The sequence below is a fragment of the Emydura macquarii genome, unplaced genomic scaffold (genome assembly GCF_026122565.2).
Source record: "Emydura macquarii macquarii isolate MOO-44397 ecotype Brisbane River unplaced genomic scaffold, CSIRO-AGI_Emac_v2 contig_1043, whole genome shotgun sequence".
NCBI lineage: Eukaryota > Metazoa > Chordata > Testudines > Chelidae > Emydura > Emydura macquarii.
In genome coordinates, this window is record NW_027131180.1 from 12,801,519 (window position 1) to 12,821,385 (window position 19,867).

The 19,867-nt window shown below is 41.8% G+C and overlaps 1 protein-coding gene across 1 annotated transcript; it reads left to right on the forward strand.

Moving 5' to 3' along the window:
• The first annotated feature begins 306 nt into the window (after positions 1-306).
• Positions 307-5,253, forward strand: NYX (nyctalopin). Its single transcript, XM_067545311.1, has 2 exons — positions 307-328; positions 3,860-5,253. The coding sequence occupies exons 1-2, from the start codon at positions 307-309 to the stop codon at positions 5,251-5,253; spliced, it is 1,416 nt and encodes a 471-aa protein (XP_067401412.1).
• The last annotated feature ends 14,614 nt before the right edge of the window (positions 5,254-19,867 follow it).

Consider the following 19,867-nt stretch of genomic DNA (forward strand, 5'->3'; position numbering starts at 1 on the left):
TAAAAACTTGGGCAAGCCCTTGTTGAAAAGCCACATTAAGAATAGTACAGAAACAAGCATGCACTGAAAAGGTCAGTGGAAAAAATAAAGAAAAGGAAGAAATCAGCGTGACAGCTCGAAGCTTAGGGGAGAGAGTCGGTTTAGAAAAAACCTCTCTCTATGGATTTTAATCTTCCTTTCTAGACACAGACACTGTAATGGGATGATGATATGTGTAAATGACAATGGACTGAAACTGTCTCTGCTCCGTCCATGTACTTTTAGATCCAAGAAGTCTACTTGCCAGACCTGAAATGCCACAAGGTAATGTTTGTCATCATTTTAAATGGTGAGTAGTATTTTTATTTTGTGAAAGCCAACAGTAGTTTCTAGGCTTAGATCAATCACTTTGAATGTCTTAGGCTCATTCTTTATTATTTAAAAAATGTTCTGTTTGTGCTGCTGAAAACCCAGTACAGACAGACATCCTGTATGTGTCTTCCCATTCCTTTGTGCAAGTATTGAAGTTATTTTAATAAATGCAGCAGTTAAGTTGAATTGAAAAAAAAAATGAAACCATCCATGCGTAGGTATTTTTTTCCCCTCTAAGCTCAGTCACGGAACCATTTCAGTGATATTCAGAAACTGACATATTATTTCATTCTTTTATTTTATACACACCTAATTAAACCAATATTACCAAAAACTCTCTGTATGAAGGAGGTAAGTTCCAGCCAGTACAGCTGCCTGAACTGCATTGGACATAGCCCCAGGAACAAATGTGTTTTTGGGGAAAGAAAAAAAAATGAACAGCGATTTCCTGAATCCAACTAATATTTTAAATACATTCCTCATTTTTTAATGACGTGTACAATGGCAGCATAAATGTGTCAGCGCTTTGAATGTGGATCTGCTGTCAAGAGAGACTAGAAACAGGATCAAAGTGCAAATTCAGATCCACCTCTAGGTTTGGATTTTGAACCCTCCCAGAATTTGGTGGTGTTCAGATGAAGGATTTTAGCAGGACCTTATCTCTAAAAAAGAACGGGGAAATATGGCAAATCTTCTGAGACTGAGGGGTTTTGCTCATTTCTTTTTGCTTGGAGGATGTAAATAGACAGCCTAGGGTTTTTGTGTTGTGAAAGTCTGCTAATGGTAGAGCCACATTCAGCACAGCAACACAAAAAAACCAGCTTGTTACTAGACACTCAGCAAACTAGGAAATGACTTGGCTGGATCTGAACTCGGGCATTTTGTTCTGCAACTCAAGGGCTTAGGGGGCAAATTGTGAGTCAGGAGAGCTGGGTTCTGTACCCAACTTGGCCACTGACTCACTGCATGAATTTGGGCAAGTCACTTAGTCTTTCTCTGCCTCAGTTTATGCATCAAGGCAAAGGAAAGAATTAATTAAAAATGGCTGCTGCATAACTGTGTGACTGAAACTTGTAAATCCTTCACCAGCCTTTATGAGGACTTGCAAAGGAAAGTTTTGAATAGGTTTGGGCTTTTTTTCTTCTTTATAATTTATAAAGAGAGTCTGAAAAGTGGTTTTAAAAATATTCTGCTTATTTTTCACCTTGGAATTACCAGCAATGTCAAATTGGACCTTCTCTTCTTTCGCTGGAGGAGCTGTAATGGAAGGGATTTGGGTGCCGAATTAGGAAAGGACTTCCTTTATCTAAAACATTAATTACTCACTGCGGTTAAAGGCATGTTAAGAAAAAACAAAACCAAACAAAAAATAAAACAAAATAGAATTTTAAATGGTCTGAACAAAATCCCTCCCCCTTTCAATTGTTCAACATTCACCAACTTGATTCTTGTAGTGTCACCATTTTTCTAGTTCTGGAGTCACCACACAGATTCTAGGCTAATTTCTAAAGTAGAAAACAATCAGACATTGGGGATAGGGGAGATGCATCCTGCTCCCATGTTCAGGCCTTCTTTATACAACATAAGGCCCCCATTCTCCAAGGAGAACCATGTGGGCAGACCCCTATGCCTGTGTGGAATCCCTTCGACTTTAAAAGAGTCTGCCATGCACTTTGCTTTGCAGGATCGGGACCTGGAGAAGCAAAAAAAGTCACAAACCCAATTTTTAAAGAATCCTGTGCAGGTCACCTCGAAAAAGGATGGAAATGCTCTGAACACTTGGGGAAGCTTCAAACAGTTTGATCTGTACATGAACGCCAAAGGGGCTAGTGGAGTAGAAGATTGACAGCTAACCTTTTATAGCAAAATCACCACAAACCAGTGGTTTCTCTTCAGAACCGCCACACAAGAGCAGGCAAAGGTGCCGATCGCTGCACCGTTAGTTCCTAGGCAGAGCGCATCCGGCCAGGCACCGTTTAGTCTTGCAGCTTGCCTTTTACAAAACGCAAGCAGTAATCCTGAGGGATGTGTGGTCGCATCAGTGAGTGCTCCTTCTGACAGTCAAGGGCCCAACATGAAACACGTGAGGCTGGCAATGCGCTAATAGAGTTTGTTAGTGATGAGGATGACACCTGATTTACATTTTTTTTTTTTTAAAGTAGCAGCGGTATGAGAGCTGATCAACAAACAAAAAGATCACTCAGTGGGTGACTCCCTACCAGTGACAAAGTAAAACATTCTCTGAGGCTCTTTTTCATACCAGTTGAACAGGAAATGGGACATGCCTTAGGAGAGCAAGTACAAAATGAAATCTGTTTTCAGTTCTCTCCCTAAAGATTGTATTTTTCAGATTTCCAACTGTCTAGGCTTTCCCTTCACACACAGCCCCATCTGTTGAGGCTTACGTTGCCTCAGGTTCCTGCTTCTCTTGTCTGAATGGAACCGTGGAGTGTTTACCTTCCTCCTCATCAATGTACATCCATTTGCTTGATCCTTACTACACAGCCAGAAAGCCATGGCAGTCACACACCTCCAAGGCAGCCAGAGTGCTAGGAAATAGTGACCAATGGGGAGAGCAAAGCAGGCACATTACTGGAGGCTCAGCACATCACCGTTAATATGAAATTTCCAGACTGAGGGAAAAAGTGTTTCAAAGCTATTCCTGAACCTGCCTTTTCTTCATGCTTCTCCACCAAATCCAGAGCAGGAATGGGCTTTTTAAATGCGATGCTTGACTTTTAATGGCTGATAGTTCTCTTTATACTAAAGCACCTACCCAAGTCACTATGTACAGAGATTTTCAATCTTTATTTCCACATGCAGACCCCTAAAAAATTTCAAATAGAGGTGCAGCCCCCTCTGGAAACCTTAGACAGAGTCCGCGACCCCAAGGGGTCCACGGACCACATGTTGAAAACCACTGTAGTAGGGAAATAAATGTAAAACAAATGGCTTTATCACAGGAAAAAGAGGCAAAGCCCCTGGACATTGCAAGCCCCAGACAACTAATTGTTCTTCCTGCTAGCTGGCAAACCTGCTTACAGAGCTCCCCAATCTCCTACCCAGCTGATAGACCTGTCAATCCTCCAAGTATCCCAGGCTCAGTCCCAGGTTGGAGTGCATTTAATTATGGTGATACTGAGAAAGAAGTCACAGAAGATGGAATAATTCCTAAAAGAATTTAGTAGAGATAAATTGAACAGGATTATATAGGGACTGGCAGAATTTAAGGGAGATTAAACCCATTATAGAATTCCACAGGAGGGTTTAAAAAAACCTAGGGGAAAAATTACCAAGTGATAGTAAATTCTGTAGGATTCTTCCAAGAGCGTTGCTTATTCTCCTTTAGTGAAACTGTATTTTAATGGGCCATTATTAGTGGTCTAGCTAGAACTGTAGCATAAATAAGTCCTTTTGTCATGACTAATGTTGACTAACTGCTCCTGTTTTTTTCTCTCCCTGCCACCCTCTGTTTTCTGTGTGGCAATGGTCCTGCTCCCACCGCCAGTTATTCTATGCATCCCCCGCATCCACGCGGTATGGGCCTGCGTGCGTTCCTGCCCTGCCAGCTGCGTGTGCACCCAGGAGCGGAGCTGTTCTGTCCTGTGTGACCGTGCTGGCCTGCCGCAGATCCCCAGTGACTTCCCCTGTGAAGCCTCCTCTATCAACCTGGATAAAAACAACATTAAATTCCTCTCAGAGCGGGCCTTTGGTACCCTGCCTTCCCTCAGCTCTCTCTCACTCCAGCACAACAACATCTCCTTCATCACTCCTGGGGCTTTCAAGGGGCTACCCAGGTTGACTGAGCTTAAAATGGCCCACAACGAATACATCCGCTACCTGCACACCCGCACTTTCACAGCCCTCAAAAGGCTTGTCAGACTAGACCTTGCTGACTGCAACCTTTTCAACATCCCAGACAGGATTTTCATAGAGCTCCCTGCCCTTCAGGAGCTCTTCTGCTTCCAGAACAATTTCCGAAGGATCCCAGGAGCAATACGAGGCATGGTGAATTTGACCCATGTTTACTTGGAGCGAAATAAGATAGAAGCTGTGGCCTATAATTCTCTGCAGGGCCTGACCAGGCTGAAGTATCTGAACCTCCAAGACAACAGAATAAACGTCATTCATGACCGAGCCTTTCAAGACTGTCAGAAAATGGAGTACCTTTACCTGAATGACAACTTGCTCAGTGACCTCCCAGAAAACACCTTCGATGGGCTGAGGCATCTGAAAATGCTCAATCTTGGTGGGAACGTTCTCAGGAACGTGTCCAACACCTGGTTCCGGGACCTGGTTGAACTGGAGGTTCTGTACTTGGACCGAAACAGGATCAACTACATTGAGGAAGGGGCTTTCGAAAACCTAACCAGCCTGGTCTCGTTGCATTTGAACAGTAACAACCTAGTCACCCTGCCTTTTTCCGTCTTCCAGCCAGTCTATTTCCTGGGAAGGCTCTATCTTTTCCGGAACCCCTGGGAGTGTGACTGCAGGATTGAATGGCTGAAAGAGTGGATGGAGAATTACAGACTAGTCAGGGATATTCCTTGTGTCTCCCCATCCTCAGTAGCTGGTATTGACTTGGCGGATGTGCTGTTTGATAGATCACCTGAAGGTTATTGTCTTGACCCCGTGGAGTTAAACGTCACTTCCTACAGTCCAACCCCGACTGAAGAGCCTCACTCTACCACAGAGAGCAAGTTCAACAGCCTTATCTCCAAACTCCTGCTCCAGGAGGGCCTTCCCGAGGAGGTAGCAAACACCACTGAAGCATTAACCAACTCCACCCAGTTGGACAGGCTAGCTGATGAGGCGTCTTCAGGGGTGGGGGAATATATCTGCTTTTTCCATCTCCTGGTACTCATTACAGCTCAAGCAGTGATTGTTCTGCAGCATAAATAACTCAATGGCTGCCTTGAGCACATTGCTATTTAAGAATGTAGTCATTCGAGAGGAGCTGGTGCTGCAGAATTCACATGCTGATCTGACGGGGTGTTTGGACCTGAGGATTTGGTTTGGGCCCATCTTTGGACATCACTGTAATCTCCTCAAGGCAGGGAATTTATTTATCTTTTTTGTGTTTGTAAAGCCCCATTGACAGATCACATTGAGAGAGCAGCAACAATAAGGAGTTTTAGCAAACAGTTGTGTTCGGGACAGCTGATTTCCTCTGCTAGATGTGAACTGAAAGGACTCTTACTGAAGGCAACACTGCAGCATTTATTCATTTAGGGGCAATCCTGCTTCCCTGAAAGTCCCTAGCAAAACTCACATTGATTTTCATGGGAGCGGGATTGGGCCCTAAAATATGAACCTCACCCATAGATCCTGAGACACAAAACGAACCTGATCTTCTGTGCATGGTCTTTTATGCCGAGATAATTCCATGGACTTCAGTGGAGTTACTCCTGATTTACACCCCAATGTGAGGTGTATCAGATCTATTACTGTCAAACAGGCACACCTGCTGCACTATTCAGCGTTAACAATGTCAGGAGGAAGGGTGAGAAGTGAGCCGATCGGTAGCCCTGTGCTAAGGTCTATGGGCTGTCAAATGGAAAATGGCATTTGGGTAGGACAAGCCATTTTGACTGTGCTTACATTCTCATTTTCCCACTACTGCCCTAGCACATGTACAGTTTCAATGATTCTAGGAAGAGTGGGAGCACTCATATAGACAGGCCACTAATGCTTTTACCAACTTGGCATCTACCAGATGTGTACCAGGGCAGGTTTAGATGACACAGTGGCCAAAAACACCAGTGGCCTGCCTATATTAGCCTTCCCATCTGGTATCAGCAAAGCTGTGGTGGTGATAGACCACAGTGTGGGCATCTGAAGAAATATGGGTTTAAAGCAGGCTTCGTTGACCTGGTAATTTCAGAGGAGACTATATGTGGGTATAAAAACACAAACAAAACCCCCGCTTTCTGGCATAGAAAAAACTAAAAGGAAAATAGACGAGGGACTTTGGGCAATAAATGGCTGAATGATGGTGGTTAATACATGACGTCAAAGTGCTTATTTTAGCAGTTTCCATGGACTTAAATCTGAGTCTGGCTATTGCTGGGAAGAACTGGGGAAACAACCAGTTTTAAAAAGGGCTTAAAAACCCGACTGGTTATGCATGTAAGTCACGCAGGCCAACCACAATAGCTTCCACTAGGCCATTATTTAACATGGCAGGTGTTCTTAGCAGTTGCGTCCTCAAGGAATGCAGACCATTTCTGAGGACATTTTGGTGGATCAGTTAAACCGTTCCACTCATTGTTTCTTCCAAGCCTCTCACAAAGAAAGACAGTGGAAGTGGATGTGGTTTAATTAGGCCACAACTTTATTCACTTAAAATATCTGTCAGTATCTGGCAATAAAGTGTCCAGCGCAGATCACCATTCTTTCCTTCATCATTCCAAAATAATCTCCAACCTGGTCCCAGCTATTCCAGTACTGGGCTCCTGTCACCACTTCCTTGTATGAGGTAAATGAAGACTCAAAGAAGGGGTTGGTTCCCTGCTGTTCCAGATATAGGAGCCCAGTGCTGTCCTTCCTTGGCCCCCTTAAAGAGAGCTAGAAAAAAAAGAAGTGGGGGTGGGTGGATGGGTCGGGCAGCTCGCTGGTGCACCAGACATAGGAGTCCCAACTCCCCCCCCCCCCCCCCATCCTCAGAAACTTTAGGGGATTCTTTCTTTCAGATCCTTTCCCAAATGTTTTAGCTAATGACTGTATAACACGCATACGCACTGGATACCTGCCACAAGTTTTACCTATTAAACTGTGACATTATAACCTAACCCCAGACCTGCTGAGGGAAAGGTGGGAAAAAAAACAACCCCACACTGTCTTGGCTACTTTGGCAGCGAGAGAAAAATTCCTTCCCAGCCCCCAGTGAAAAAAAGGGAACTAGCACTATGCCCACAGCAGGTCATGAGGAAACCCAGTCCTTTTGCAAGTTTCATGGGAGGGGAGGTGGGAGAAATCAGTTATTTAGGGCAGGTCTACACTACCGTTTATATTGATATAAATAATGTCCCTCAGGGGTGTGAAAAAGGCCCCCCCCCACAGCGATGCAAATTACACCAAGCTAATTGCCAGTGGGGACAATGTACGTTGGCAGGAGACACTCTCCTGCTGACATAGCTACTGCCTCTCACTGAGGTGGAGTAATTATGCTGACTGGATGCAGCTGTGCCAATGTACTGCTGCTAGCATAAACTAGCCCTTAGTTGGTGCAAAATGACTGTTCAGCTCATGAACTTCCAGGCCAGTTGGTTTTTAAAAGCAGACGATCCTCTTGCTCCAGTCCCCTTGTTCAGTAAAGGGTACCAGCCGAAACAGGGGGCTCTAGTGGCTTAATGATAAACTCTATAAGGTTCTGGCATTATTCACCTACCTTTTCAAAGGAAAACAGCTACAGGACAATTAACAGCCAGCAATTTCTAGTGGGGTGGTAAATATTCCCAAATTAAATCATTTTAGTGGAAATAAAACCTTGATCTGTCTGTAGTTATATTACATTTTTTTCCCAGTGAAGAGGCCAGATGGTTTCATAAATGCCTGTTTGACCTGTTTGGTGCATTAAATTCAATGACTTTGGCTTTCCAGGCTATTTATGAATGCATTAATCTTCTTAAATACTAAATTCATCTGTGGATTATAAAAGGTTGTTTTTCAAAGACCATACCAGCCAAATGCTGTAGATTAAGTTGAGGATTTCTTTAGGGTAGCTTTATTTCATCCAGTCACTGAAGGCTTATCAATAGAAATTTGACACAAGTTGCTCGTGTATTGGGAACAGCTGTTATTTTTCATTTCTTACAGATAGATACGTGAATAGAATATTTTTATTTTCTGCTCCAAGATACATAAAAACGGAAGGGCATCTTGTTGTACAATTGTTCCAGGGAAGCAGAATGTAGATTCCAAGTTAACTCTTGTGTCAAAGGTCTTCCTTTTTAATTCTGAAGAGGCAGGTTAAGCTCTGAATTTGAATCAACTCAAAGTTTATGATTCAGCTGAGACAGCAGAGAGACAGTAATGCGGGACAGAGGACAAGCCACAGCCCATGCCATTTTACTGATTGATAACAACATCTAGAAATTCAGAATGCTGGGGCAGTGGTCTTAGTTACTTACAAATTACATGTCTCATGTAGCCAAATAATCCTACCATTCCCAGAAAGCTTTCTCTTACAATATTATAACAATTCTGTGGCTACCTAGGAACTGCACACCTGTCAATATGCCATACAGCATAACCACTCAATTTCACTGCACCACTGGGGCCAGAGCTCATCTTCTCCCAATTGAAAAGCCTACCTGAGCTAAGAGGCAATTGGCATGTTATTACCAGTATAGCGCATATGACACACAGTTGAGCAGTTCTAATTCTATTGAGAAGAGACCATGGTGCCGGTATATACACACAGAGGCAAATTCATTAACATGAAACAGATTGATTCACATCATTGATTTCACAGTTCAGTATACTTCTTCAACTCCGGCTGAGCGACTCGCTGTTCAGAACTGGGGGTGGTTTACTTGCACGTTCTCAGAAAGAGTCTGGGAAACAAAAAGGTGTGGTGGATAATTCCAGGCTCCTCCCCAGCACAGAAGAATTCTGGAAAGCAAAGGGCTACGTTTCATTAATCAATGATTGCAACTGAAAGCCTGGAAGGAGATTTCAGTGCCCTGTGGGTATTTTAAAGCATGTGTTGGGCTATACATGACCTATCTATTTGTTTACCACCTTTCACCAAATGTCTTTCTAAGGTCCTACGAGTTTAGCACACAGAGTATTACACTGAGGCACCCAATTACAGTAAAACTGGTTTCCAAATGATAACTTCTGTTGAGTAGGAGGCAAATTAAAATAGTTTTGTCTTTTGTTCAAATTGTTTGACTTTATTCCAGGGGTGGACTCAAGCTGCAAAATTTAGATCTGGATGGCAAACGACCATAATGTTGGGTGTTGAAGAGATTTGGGATGTTGGCTTGGGCTACTATAAAGATAGATGCCATTTGCAAAATCTGGCTCTGGATTTCAGACACCTCCAACATCAATATAGGGGAGTTGGGATGAAACCCAGCTCTACTTTATTCTGTACATTTCTAGAGAAAATTTCTCCCAGGGGATCCTTTCAAGGCAAGTGTATTGTGTTGACCAGAAACCAGGAGAGAGCTCTGGGGAAACCTTATTTGTATTTTTTGAGTTTACTGCTAATAAATTGGAAAGGGAAGGAATGCATTTTAGGACTTCTGCCAAACTGGTGTTAATTTGGATTACCCACAATGCTTGCAATTAAGCCCAAGTTGGAGAGGGAGGCGTAGGTTCCGGCCTAAACAGGCCGTGAACTTTTCTTCTTCTGCCCTGAGCTGCCACACTGCGCTTATACTTCATGCAGGCTGGTGGTCCATTCAGTTGAAAGGACATGCTCTAGGATGTAACGTTTCCACAAGTGAAGAGATTATTCAGATAGCCAAGGTGTTTACTGCTCTTCTTAAAGTAGGCTGGAAGAGGGGTTTACTACACTGACCTCAGCTGAAAAGCATCTGACTCTCACAGCGAGGTGTACAGATTTTTGGCAGCCCGAAGGGCAATTCAGTTTAAAAAGTGAACAAATATTAGTATGTCCTTCTTTGCTGAAGCTCCTCTTTGTCTGTATAGTAGCTACTATTAAGCTATGAGAGAACAGGGGCCAAGTAGGGTAGAAAAAAGGAGCTATACTGATTATGGGCACCATGCCTTGACCCCAACTATGGCGTCTGCCCATGTTTTGTATTCTTTGGGCATCAGTTAATGGGAAGGCCTTGAAAATGTACATAAGTGTTAAGCATTATCATTATCAGCTGCTTTATATCCCCTGAATTGTTTCTTTGAACTGATAGCAAATTACCAGTAGTAACTATGGAATGCAAGTATTATCCATTTTGTTTATATAGGAATTCTTCTATTGGGGAAAGAAATTTAGACTTGAAAAGCAGGAATCAAACTCAGTGAGGATGCCTTTTCCTTGATATAAAGGCAGAAGATGTAATCCAAATGGCACACTGGTACAGAAGCCCCTTTGAACTTTTTGTTTTCAAGGTCAAAGATTTTAAAGGGGATATTACATTTTTCATTAACTATTGTCTCTGCCACCTCTTGCTATGTTATTCTGTCAAACAAAATTTAATATTGAAGTTGATAAAGAATGGGGAATACAATGGATCGTCCCCTAGTGGTTTTATGTTCACAAATTCAAGAACCACCAAACCAGCTGAGTAAGAGGTCTTTGGTCCAGAGAGCATCCGATCCTCTTTGGGAACATGCTAAACCTTGCAAGAAAATCTATAATATAAATCATAAGTGCACATACAATCCTTTGTGCTACATACAAATTGGGATGACTCAGACAATTGAAATGCAGAATACATAGTGGTTACTGAGCACAGCCTTATAAATGAGTTTTTATTAGAGCCCTGTATTTTACAGCATAAAGTCACATCTTGCAACAATACATTATATTGCTACAGAGGAAGAAAGTACTAGTCTTTGGAGATTAATGGCCTGCTGCAAAGCCCATCTGTTTTCCACAGACTTTCATGGCTTAGGAAGGGCGTAAGAGGGTTAAAAAGAGGAAGGGAGGAATGTTTATTTATTAAGTTTGACATAGAGAAAGATTCTGAGTGACAAAGATCATAGTCAGGCAGTGGTTTACACTGTATAATTTGTTCATGCTAGAACGTGCCCAGGTGCAGGGAGAGATGCATTTTTCAGAAATTCAAATAAATTAACTAATAATTAAACTTTAAGAAATCCTGCAGTAAAACAGTCTTCAAAGGACTCAGTTTTTCTACTCCTTGGAGATATTTTATAGAGGAAATAAATCTTGCTCCTCACAACGTTCCTTTACCATGATTTTTCTAGCTAGTTCTACAATATACTTGATACAAATAGTATTTTCCAAAGCGACATTCTTACAGCCCTCATAATTATGTCCATCTACACTACCAACAATTTTTTAAAAAAATTATAAAGTTGGTTATTAACAGAGATTAATTAAAATGGTGAATAATAATTAAACATTTGACACCTGGTGTCTGGTTTTCAAGCGTCTGATCCTGCACCATTGAAATTAATGGGACTTCTGTCATTGATTTAAACAAGAGTTGAATCAGGCCATTGATTATTATAAACAAACTATGTCCAAAGCCAGTCCTATTATAAGGGTGTACTTGCACCTCTGATCTTAATGTCACATGCATTTCACTTTAGCACCTTAACTACGCTAGAAAAATGGTGAAAAAGGTTTAGCTCCCCCAAAAGCAGACACAACAGAAGCCATAGTATATACAGGACACAGGCATTTTTACCAACTTGTTGTCTTATCTTGCTCTGAGTAGGTTAAATGACATGGGTAAATACCCCCCTATTCTCCTCAAGTCCTGCTTACACTACAGCTTCCTTTGTCACTTCCATGAGTGGTGAAATATGGGTCCTATTTTTTGTAGTATGGACATAACCTAACTTTATCTATTCTATGTGCTGTATTTTGCCCTCTCCCTAGAGTTGGCATTATTTTGGTGGTGTTATAGGTATATAGCCCATGAGTGCTCTAGCATCTTTCAGGAGAAAAGGCACGGTACACATATGTTAATTATTATTACATTCTTCTAGTATGTCACCAGACACCCTCAATAAAGAGTCGTGTATTGGACTATTAGGTGTAGTTTATTCTCTAGAGAGAGAATATAGGTACTGCATTTGTGCATCAGAGATAGGTACTAGTTTTATGTTTATTGCTGTGAGAAGAAAGAACCATAAATCATGAAAAGCCCACGCCGGAGTGGTTTGTGAATCTCACATTCACGAAGCAGAGAAGATGAAGGTAATATTGCACTTCCCACAGTTCCATGTGTGTGGGATTTTTTGAATTGACAGGGATGTGAAGGAAATCTTTCAGACTTCCATTGTGTAGTGGTTTTCCTGGCTCAGCGGCTGATCTCTCTGTCTCCTGGGCTTTGGCTCTAGAACTTTGTGTATGCAGGCTCCACAGATGGAATGCACTTGTGGAAGACATAAAAAAGGTAGAGATTTCAGACGATAGATAATGATAGTGCAACCTGCAATGTGGCTCTCATAAGGACGACCTGTTGTATTTGTACCTGTGTAGTATTTGTAAAAGAAAGGGTGAGGTGTTCAGCACATGGTGGAGACAGGGAATGCAGGACTTGTAGTAAATTATGTACAGCAAGCAGACGAGTTGTATCAAGTCATAAAAATACCAATATCCTACTCGGGTTTTACTTCTGGACTCCTGATCAGGAAAAGGCTATTGAGTGCACAGTGCTGAGGAAGGTCAAATTGGCAAGTGTAATAAATCAGTAATAAAGGATCACCATCTAACATAAACTTGTCTAATGTCATATTGGGACAAAGTTTAGAGAAACAGTTTCTTGACACTAAATAATTGTTTCTAAACTAATACAACACTCAGAGGTTATAGTGAATGTGTATGTGTGTGTGTGTGTGTGTGAGAGAGGGGGTGGCATATAAGAATACAGATGGACAGATACTTTTATGGATTTTAGAGACTCGCTAAGAGAGAGAAAACAAAGTTGGGATAAATGGTCGATTTGTAATGACAAAAAGCTTTTCCAAATAGCTCTAGTGGAACAGGTGATTTGTATATGTATTAATGATCTGAAAAAGCAGTTGGACAAAAGTAGTAAAATTTGCAGATGACAAATTCATTTAGGTTAGTCTGGATAAAAGAAGTCTGTGCGGAATCTCAAGGGACCTAACAAAGTCAGGTGACTGGGCAGCTTGATGAAGGGATCATCACACACATTGCTGGGTTCTAAATTAACTGAGAAAAAAGAGCTGAGCATTGTTGTGCAGTAGTCAATGAAAACCTCTGCTCAATGAGCAGCAACCATTAAAAAAAGATAAGAGCTACAAAGAATAGGACAGAAAATGATATTGAAATTATAACGCACGGATGGTACATCCTCACCTGCAATAACCTTCAGTTCTGGTCATACACATCTCAAAAAAAATAGAGCTGAAGTAGCGGGGGTTCAGAAAGGGGTGACAAAAGTGACTAGAGACATGGGAAAAACTTCCCAATTAGGACAGATTGAAAAGAGTGGAACTCTTTAGAAAAGAGAGGTCATGAAAGGCCTTGCCTATGCTGCATAATATTACCATGTTTGAACATGGTCGTGAACAAGCCAGTCAGCTGACATGATGCTGAACATGGGGTGCAGACCAGGTCTAATCATGCTCAACAAGTCAGCTAATTGCACTTAACCATGCCATGGGGTGTGGTATACCCGCTCGGTGCCACAAGAGACTTCACATCCTAAAACCAGTGTAAGCAGTCACAGGATGATCACTCTGATGTAGGGAGGTGGTGGAATCTCCATCTTTAGAGGTTTTTAAGCTGCGGCTTGACAAAACCCTCACTGGGATTATTTAGCTGAGGTTAGTCCTGCTCTGAGCAGGGGTTGGACTAGATGACCTCCTGAGGTCCCTTCCAACTCTATGATTCTATGACATAGAGCACCCAGTGTGACTCCTATGCCATCTTCCTCCCTGCTGTCAGCATATGGGTGCTGCTGGGGCTTTCCTATATTTAGCCAATCCATGGCTGCTACACTCACCCCTGCTGACAGTCACTGTAACTTCCAGAAGCCTTCAGGAGACTGTTACACTAGGGGACCAGCTTAGCACATGTCTAGCCCAGGATCAGGGAAGCAAGAAAGCCACTTTGGCTTTCCATTTCCTAAGTGTGCGGTTAACTTCTTGTCCGTAAATGGGGAGCTGTACTGCAGGTAAATCTGATCAGCTAACTGTATTGAAGTATCCAATCTAACTGGCTAACATTGTTCAATTCTCACTAAGGAGGTCACCAACTGCAACAGACCAATGCCTGTTACTATCCAGGGTTCTCTTCTTGTCTGTAACAAATATATTATTTGGTGTGTGTAACTGCATGAAATACTGGCTCTTATTAAAGAGTTGAGACTGAGCTTCAGTACCAACTGTAAAGACATTTTGCAATAATGGAACCATTCCCAGGAAGAAAAGTTTTAAACAAGACTTAAATGCAAATGCCTGAGCTCCACTTTGAGAAACTCTTTGCCTTAAAAAATAGAAGAGACACAAAAGTTGGATTTACAGTCCAACATCATGTAGAGGAGGCAATGTCAGAGGGTATCACTTAAAACTCTTCATCTGCTTTAAAAAAACGTGTTTCAGGAAGAATTCAGCAAATGCTTTATAGCAGTCAGTGTGATGGCTGTAATTTGTTTTCATGGCCTCTCCCTGTGGACTGAAATTCCCCCTATGTAAGCTTTTAAATCCCACTGAAGCTTTATCTTGAAGGTATAATGCATAGATCTTGTGCTGGTCCCCTGGCAGAGGGGAGAATTTCACTCCAAACACTCAGGCCACAGGATAAGCAAAAAGATTCTTTACTAAGCTTTGTCTTACTTGCAGGTTTACAGGCACCCTCCATGCTTTGTATTCTTGGTGTACCTTGATAGTTTAAAATACGAGGGTTTTCTTTTCTTTTGGTATTTTATTCATTCACGTCTGCTTTCTTTAACGTACACACTTCACCTCTTCTCCTTAGCAGCCTAAAAACTAGCACTCCATTATGTCTGGCTTGTTGGCTCACAGTCTGATTGATCACTATACCCCTGATAATAGGCAGTAGGACACCAGAGATACTTGCCCAGGTAATATTAGGCTGCTCAGTACTGGTTGCCATGAGATAGTCTAGACGAGCTGACATTTTCATTACACACCACAATCTGGAGGGTTTAGCAGGTCAGTCTTTTGAAAAAGTGTCTGTCGGAAATTTGGTATTAATCTTACATTGTATAAACGCTTTTGGACAAAGACCCCATCTACCATTGTGGCTGCATAGGCCAGCAGTGCCCTGATCCTGGATCAAGACCTCTGGGCACTAGCAGATCAATAGTAATTAAGTGCTCAGTTTGGATATATTTCAGTAGGTTGCCCCTCCTTCTATATTTTTTTTCTGGTTTAGAGCATTAAAAGCATAGCTTTTAGATGCTTTTACGCCACACTAACAATAGCGCGCTAAGCTTTAAAAGCAAACTTTGCAAGGATGTGACATTAGAGCAGCAAGCATTCAGATAGTCATGGGCGAAAAATCAAACAAAAGCCAAGGTGCTTTTTCAAGACAGCACGTGCAGCACTTTGCTTTTTTTGTGACGCAAAAAATCAATTCCATAAGCATTAAAACAGGATCTAGCCTTTGTCAGAAACATCTCATGAGCAACAAATTTCTTCGAAGGATAGGCAGTCAATATGAAGACCAGACTGAAAAGACAACACTATCAACCCCAGAAATTTACAGCATGAGGAAGGCAAAATTGTTAAAAAAAAAAAATAAAAAATCAAAATTTACATTAATTCAAATTGAGACACAAACCAATTATTGCAAGCAAACTGATACAATGTTACATACTTCCTTTAGACTGTCAGCTCTTCCGGGCAGGGACCATGTCTTCCTCTGTGTTCGTGCAGAACCTAATTTAATTCTGATTAGAGCCTTGAGATAATACCGTTACAGAAATAATACATAATAATCCATAAAGCACACCCTCCCCACTCAGAATTTCACCCAGAAGGCCCACTTTCAGGGTTATTCAGCCTAGCAGGCAATTTTAAGCAGCAGAAGTATTATTTGTATTCCAATAGCACCTAGAGGTCTCAATCAAGATCAGGGCCCCATTGTGCTAGGTGCTGTACAAACACACAGTGAGGGACAGACTCTGACCCAAACGGGTTAAATCTGACTAGACGAGACAGACAATAGGTGGGAGAAGAAACAGCGGCACAGAGGGGTGATATGACTTACCCAGGATCACACAGCAAGTCAGTGGCAGAGCCAAGAACAGAACCTAGGTCACCTGACTCCTAGTCCAAAGCCCTGCCAGCAGGACCACTGCATACTTTCTTTTCTTCATAGGCAGCTCACTTTTCTTTCGATCGGCTTAATACCAATATATTCTCCGTACTTGCAGACACACTTTATAAATCCAACTCTGGCAGGGAGTAAACGTCAGACATCTCCACTGGATGCTGCAGAGTTTATGTAAGGTTCAGGGACTGTCAAACCATTAAAGGCAAGGAAATTCAGAGTTAAAGCTGCAGCCTAAACACCGCCTGGCTCTCTGGGCTGAGTCACATAACAGAACTACTATCACCCAGGTTAGGCCTAACCTAGGCAGATGTTTAATTTATTTTAACCAAGTGTTTTTGTTGTAGTTATGGCTTCACATTTTTGCCAGGCTATTGCACAATATTCTTAAAGTTTCACTATCTATTACAATGTATTTAGGGACAGATCCTGCATATCCTTACCTGCATCAAGAGTCTTTACTTATGCAAGTAGTTCCTTCAGTAGGACTGCTCACGTGAACATGGATTTTCAGAAGGAGGTCATAAGATTGTAAGCTCCCTGGGGTCAGGGACTTAATTCTTCTGTGTCTTGAACAGAGCTGAGCACAATTTCAGTATATAACAAATCGTAACTAGTACACTGTGCTTCATTTACTGGGATTCTCAGTAGCAAGAATAGAATGCATGGCGGCAAGCGGCATATCTTCATTTATTACCATGCAAAACTCTAATACAAAGTAGTGACACCAGACACAGTGACTAAACCCTTTGGGCCTGACTCACACATGGAGCCCCCACTGCAGCTTGCGTGGATCTGGCGAGAAGGATTTGATTCCCATGGCAGTTCTGAAAGATCCCTCAAGGGGTAAATCTAAGTACGCAAATTCCATGCAACATTAAGATTTGTACGGCACTGAAACTAGGGCAAAATTGGAATGCAGAGCGGGAATAAAAACCTATGAAACGTGAATTACTGCACTTCCACTTTTCAAACAAACTGCCCTAGCAATCGGAAAATATAAGTAAATAAAAATATGAATAGGCACCAGTACAAACACAAGATTAAGGGCCTGATCCAAAGCCTACTCAAGAAATGGGAATCTTTCCACTGACTTCAGTGGGTTAAGAGCAGGCCGCCATAGATGCCTGCAAAAACAACATTAAAAAAAAAAGAGTCATTGAGTTCAGTATGTGGCATACAATAATAGACAGGAGTGTGGACACTTTGCTGCTTTCCTTCAAAAATCAGGGGAATCCATTTAAGGCTAAATTATTGTAATTTTTACAGTATGTAAACTAAAATGTGTTAGAACAGAGGAACCTTCAAATCATCACATCAGATTATGATTTGGCAGATGTATTAAAACCCTGCAGAAACAGAATTCAGCATTAACAGGATGCCAGACACTCTTCAACAGGAGTGGTGCTCTAATGAACAACAACAAACTATTTTTTTGGCAGCCAGAGAGATAATGAGGAAGAGATCTCTCCCCTCTTCCTCCAGGTGAGTCTTAGGAAATACCCAGTGTGCTTGAATTAGCTGCCTGCTTACATCTGTAGTAGAAAGAGTAAAAAAAAAACATTCACATACTACTTTAGGGATCATCTCATGACTGAATTACCCATGAGCCAGCTGATTAGACAAATGTCCTTTCCATCTTTTATACATTGTATTTATTGATCATTTTCTCCAACTTTATAATTTTCTCCAACCATTTTCTAAGGTTTCCAATAACGGGCATCCTATGTTCAGTCAACAAATAATTAGAGCCCTGCGCAAATACAAAATTTGTATCCACATCCAATCTGCAAAAATGGGTCGGCTATCTGCAGATTCGCAGGGCTCTAAAAATAATATTGTGGAGTTTCTATAACCCCCTCCATGCAACGGATAACTTCGTAGTGCTTCACTGACTCATTTACTTATGCTTTAGGCACGTGGTCCTTACATCACTTTTATGCTGACTCTGCAGAGGAATAGGCATGTGCTCAGGTGTTCCAAAGGCATGTAAATAGACACACATTTAGGAGAAAGCAGGAAGTTTACAAATAATCTGAAGCTTTCAAAATCCTCCATAATTTGATGGTAAAGGACAACCTCCTAACACCAATGCCACTGCACACTGATACACTGTAATACTTAAATTGGGTATGATGAAATTTACAACGTTCACAGCTCTCCCTCTGTTATCATGGAGACAATACTCGAAAACCTCTTATAAAAAGGCAGGAATAGAGTAAAAAAGGGATGTGGCAACATTTTATGAAAAATGAATCTTAGCATCAGGTTTGCAATTGTGATGTTCTCACTTCACAATTCAACAAACATGACGTTCTGGTATCAGCACAAGGTTATTGTGCTACTTTAGCATGTGAACCTTTTCCCCTCACACCCAAAAAACAATCCACAGCTGCCCTGGGTCACTGGTGACCTTTCAGAAGATCCTTTAAACTGTAAACAAACTCTCCAGGATGTTTATCTTTTTAAAAAGTGTGGGCACTCCCTGTGGTGGTGTCCCTGACTTTTTGGATGCATTTGCCCTGCAAAAAAAAGTGTGTTCTTAACTAGGATTAGCTAACCTGTGGTGACTAATGTATTAAAATAGCAGTGAAGACACAGCAACTCAGTGTTTAGTTTCGGTTAACAGCTCAAACTTGACGCCAATTTCCCCCGTAAGCTTGCACTCAACCTGCTAACCAGAACTAAGAGCCGAGTTGCCGTGTCTTCACTAGTTTAACTTGAGTTAGTTAACACGGTTTAGCTAATTTGAGTTAAGAATGCCTTTTTTTTCCAGTGTAGACATACCCAGTGTAACTTCTGCGGCACCGAGATTGTGTCTTCCCTGTTGCTTAAGAAACTCTGGACTATGTAATTAAAAGCAGTAAAAGTGAAGGCTCTCTCAGTCTGAAGTTATAAGGTGAGTTACATCTAAACACAAACAAGCTCCTTCATTTCCTTTGGCTTATGTCCTCTGCACAGGTGAGAAAATTAGTGATGGTTCCTTACCAGGGAAAAGTTAATTTTGCAACTGCTGTACTTTGCTCAAACCCAACACAAACCATTAGGAGAATATTCCATTAGACAATGCATCTAGATCAGTGTTTCTCAATTGGTGTTCCGCGGAACCGTTAGGGTTCCACGAGAAAGTGACATCGTGCTGCTGAGAGCAGCTGTTCTCTGCGCCGCCGAAAAAGGGAAGATGTCCCGGTATCGAGTATGAGTGTAATTTCCCCGCAGAGCCTAAAGGGTTCCGCAGGGAAATTTAATTGAGAAACGCTGATCTAGATCAATCTCTTGGAACAATACCAACAGCTAGTTCAATGTGAAAACACACTCTGGGATCACCTTGCATATTGGGTGGATCTTTTCTGACAGAAAACTTTTCATTCTCTCTCATCTTGCAGTTTAAAAGAAAGGGACAATTTTAAGGACAGATGGCATTGCATTTCAGGGCCAGGCATTAAGACGGGCTGAGCACTAACAGCTCTCATTGACTGCAGCTGGAATTGTGGCAGCTCGGCTCTGCCGAAATTCAGACCCTTATTGCCTCAGGATTGGTTTCCCTATATCAATTACCAGTAATAGATATGGCAGAGG

What these genes read in the sequence shown, in the direction of transcription:
- NYX (XM_067545311.1), top strand. Translation starts at nt 307, where the DNA reads ATGTTTGTCATCATTTTAAATG. An exon ending in GTTTGTCATCATTTTAAATG is followed by an intron (nt 329 to 3,859) that starts GTGAGTAGTATT and finishes TCCCACCGCCAG; the next exon opens with TTATTCTATGCATCCCCCGC.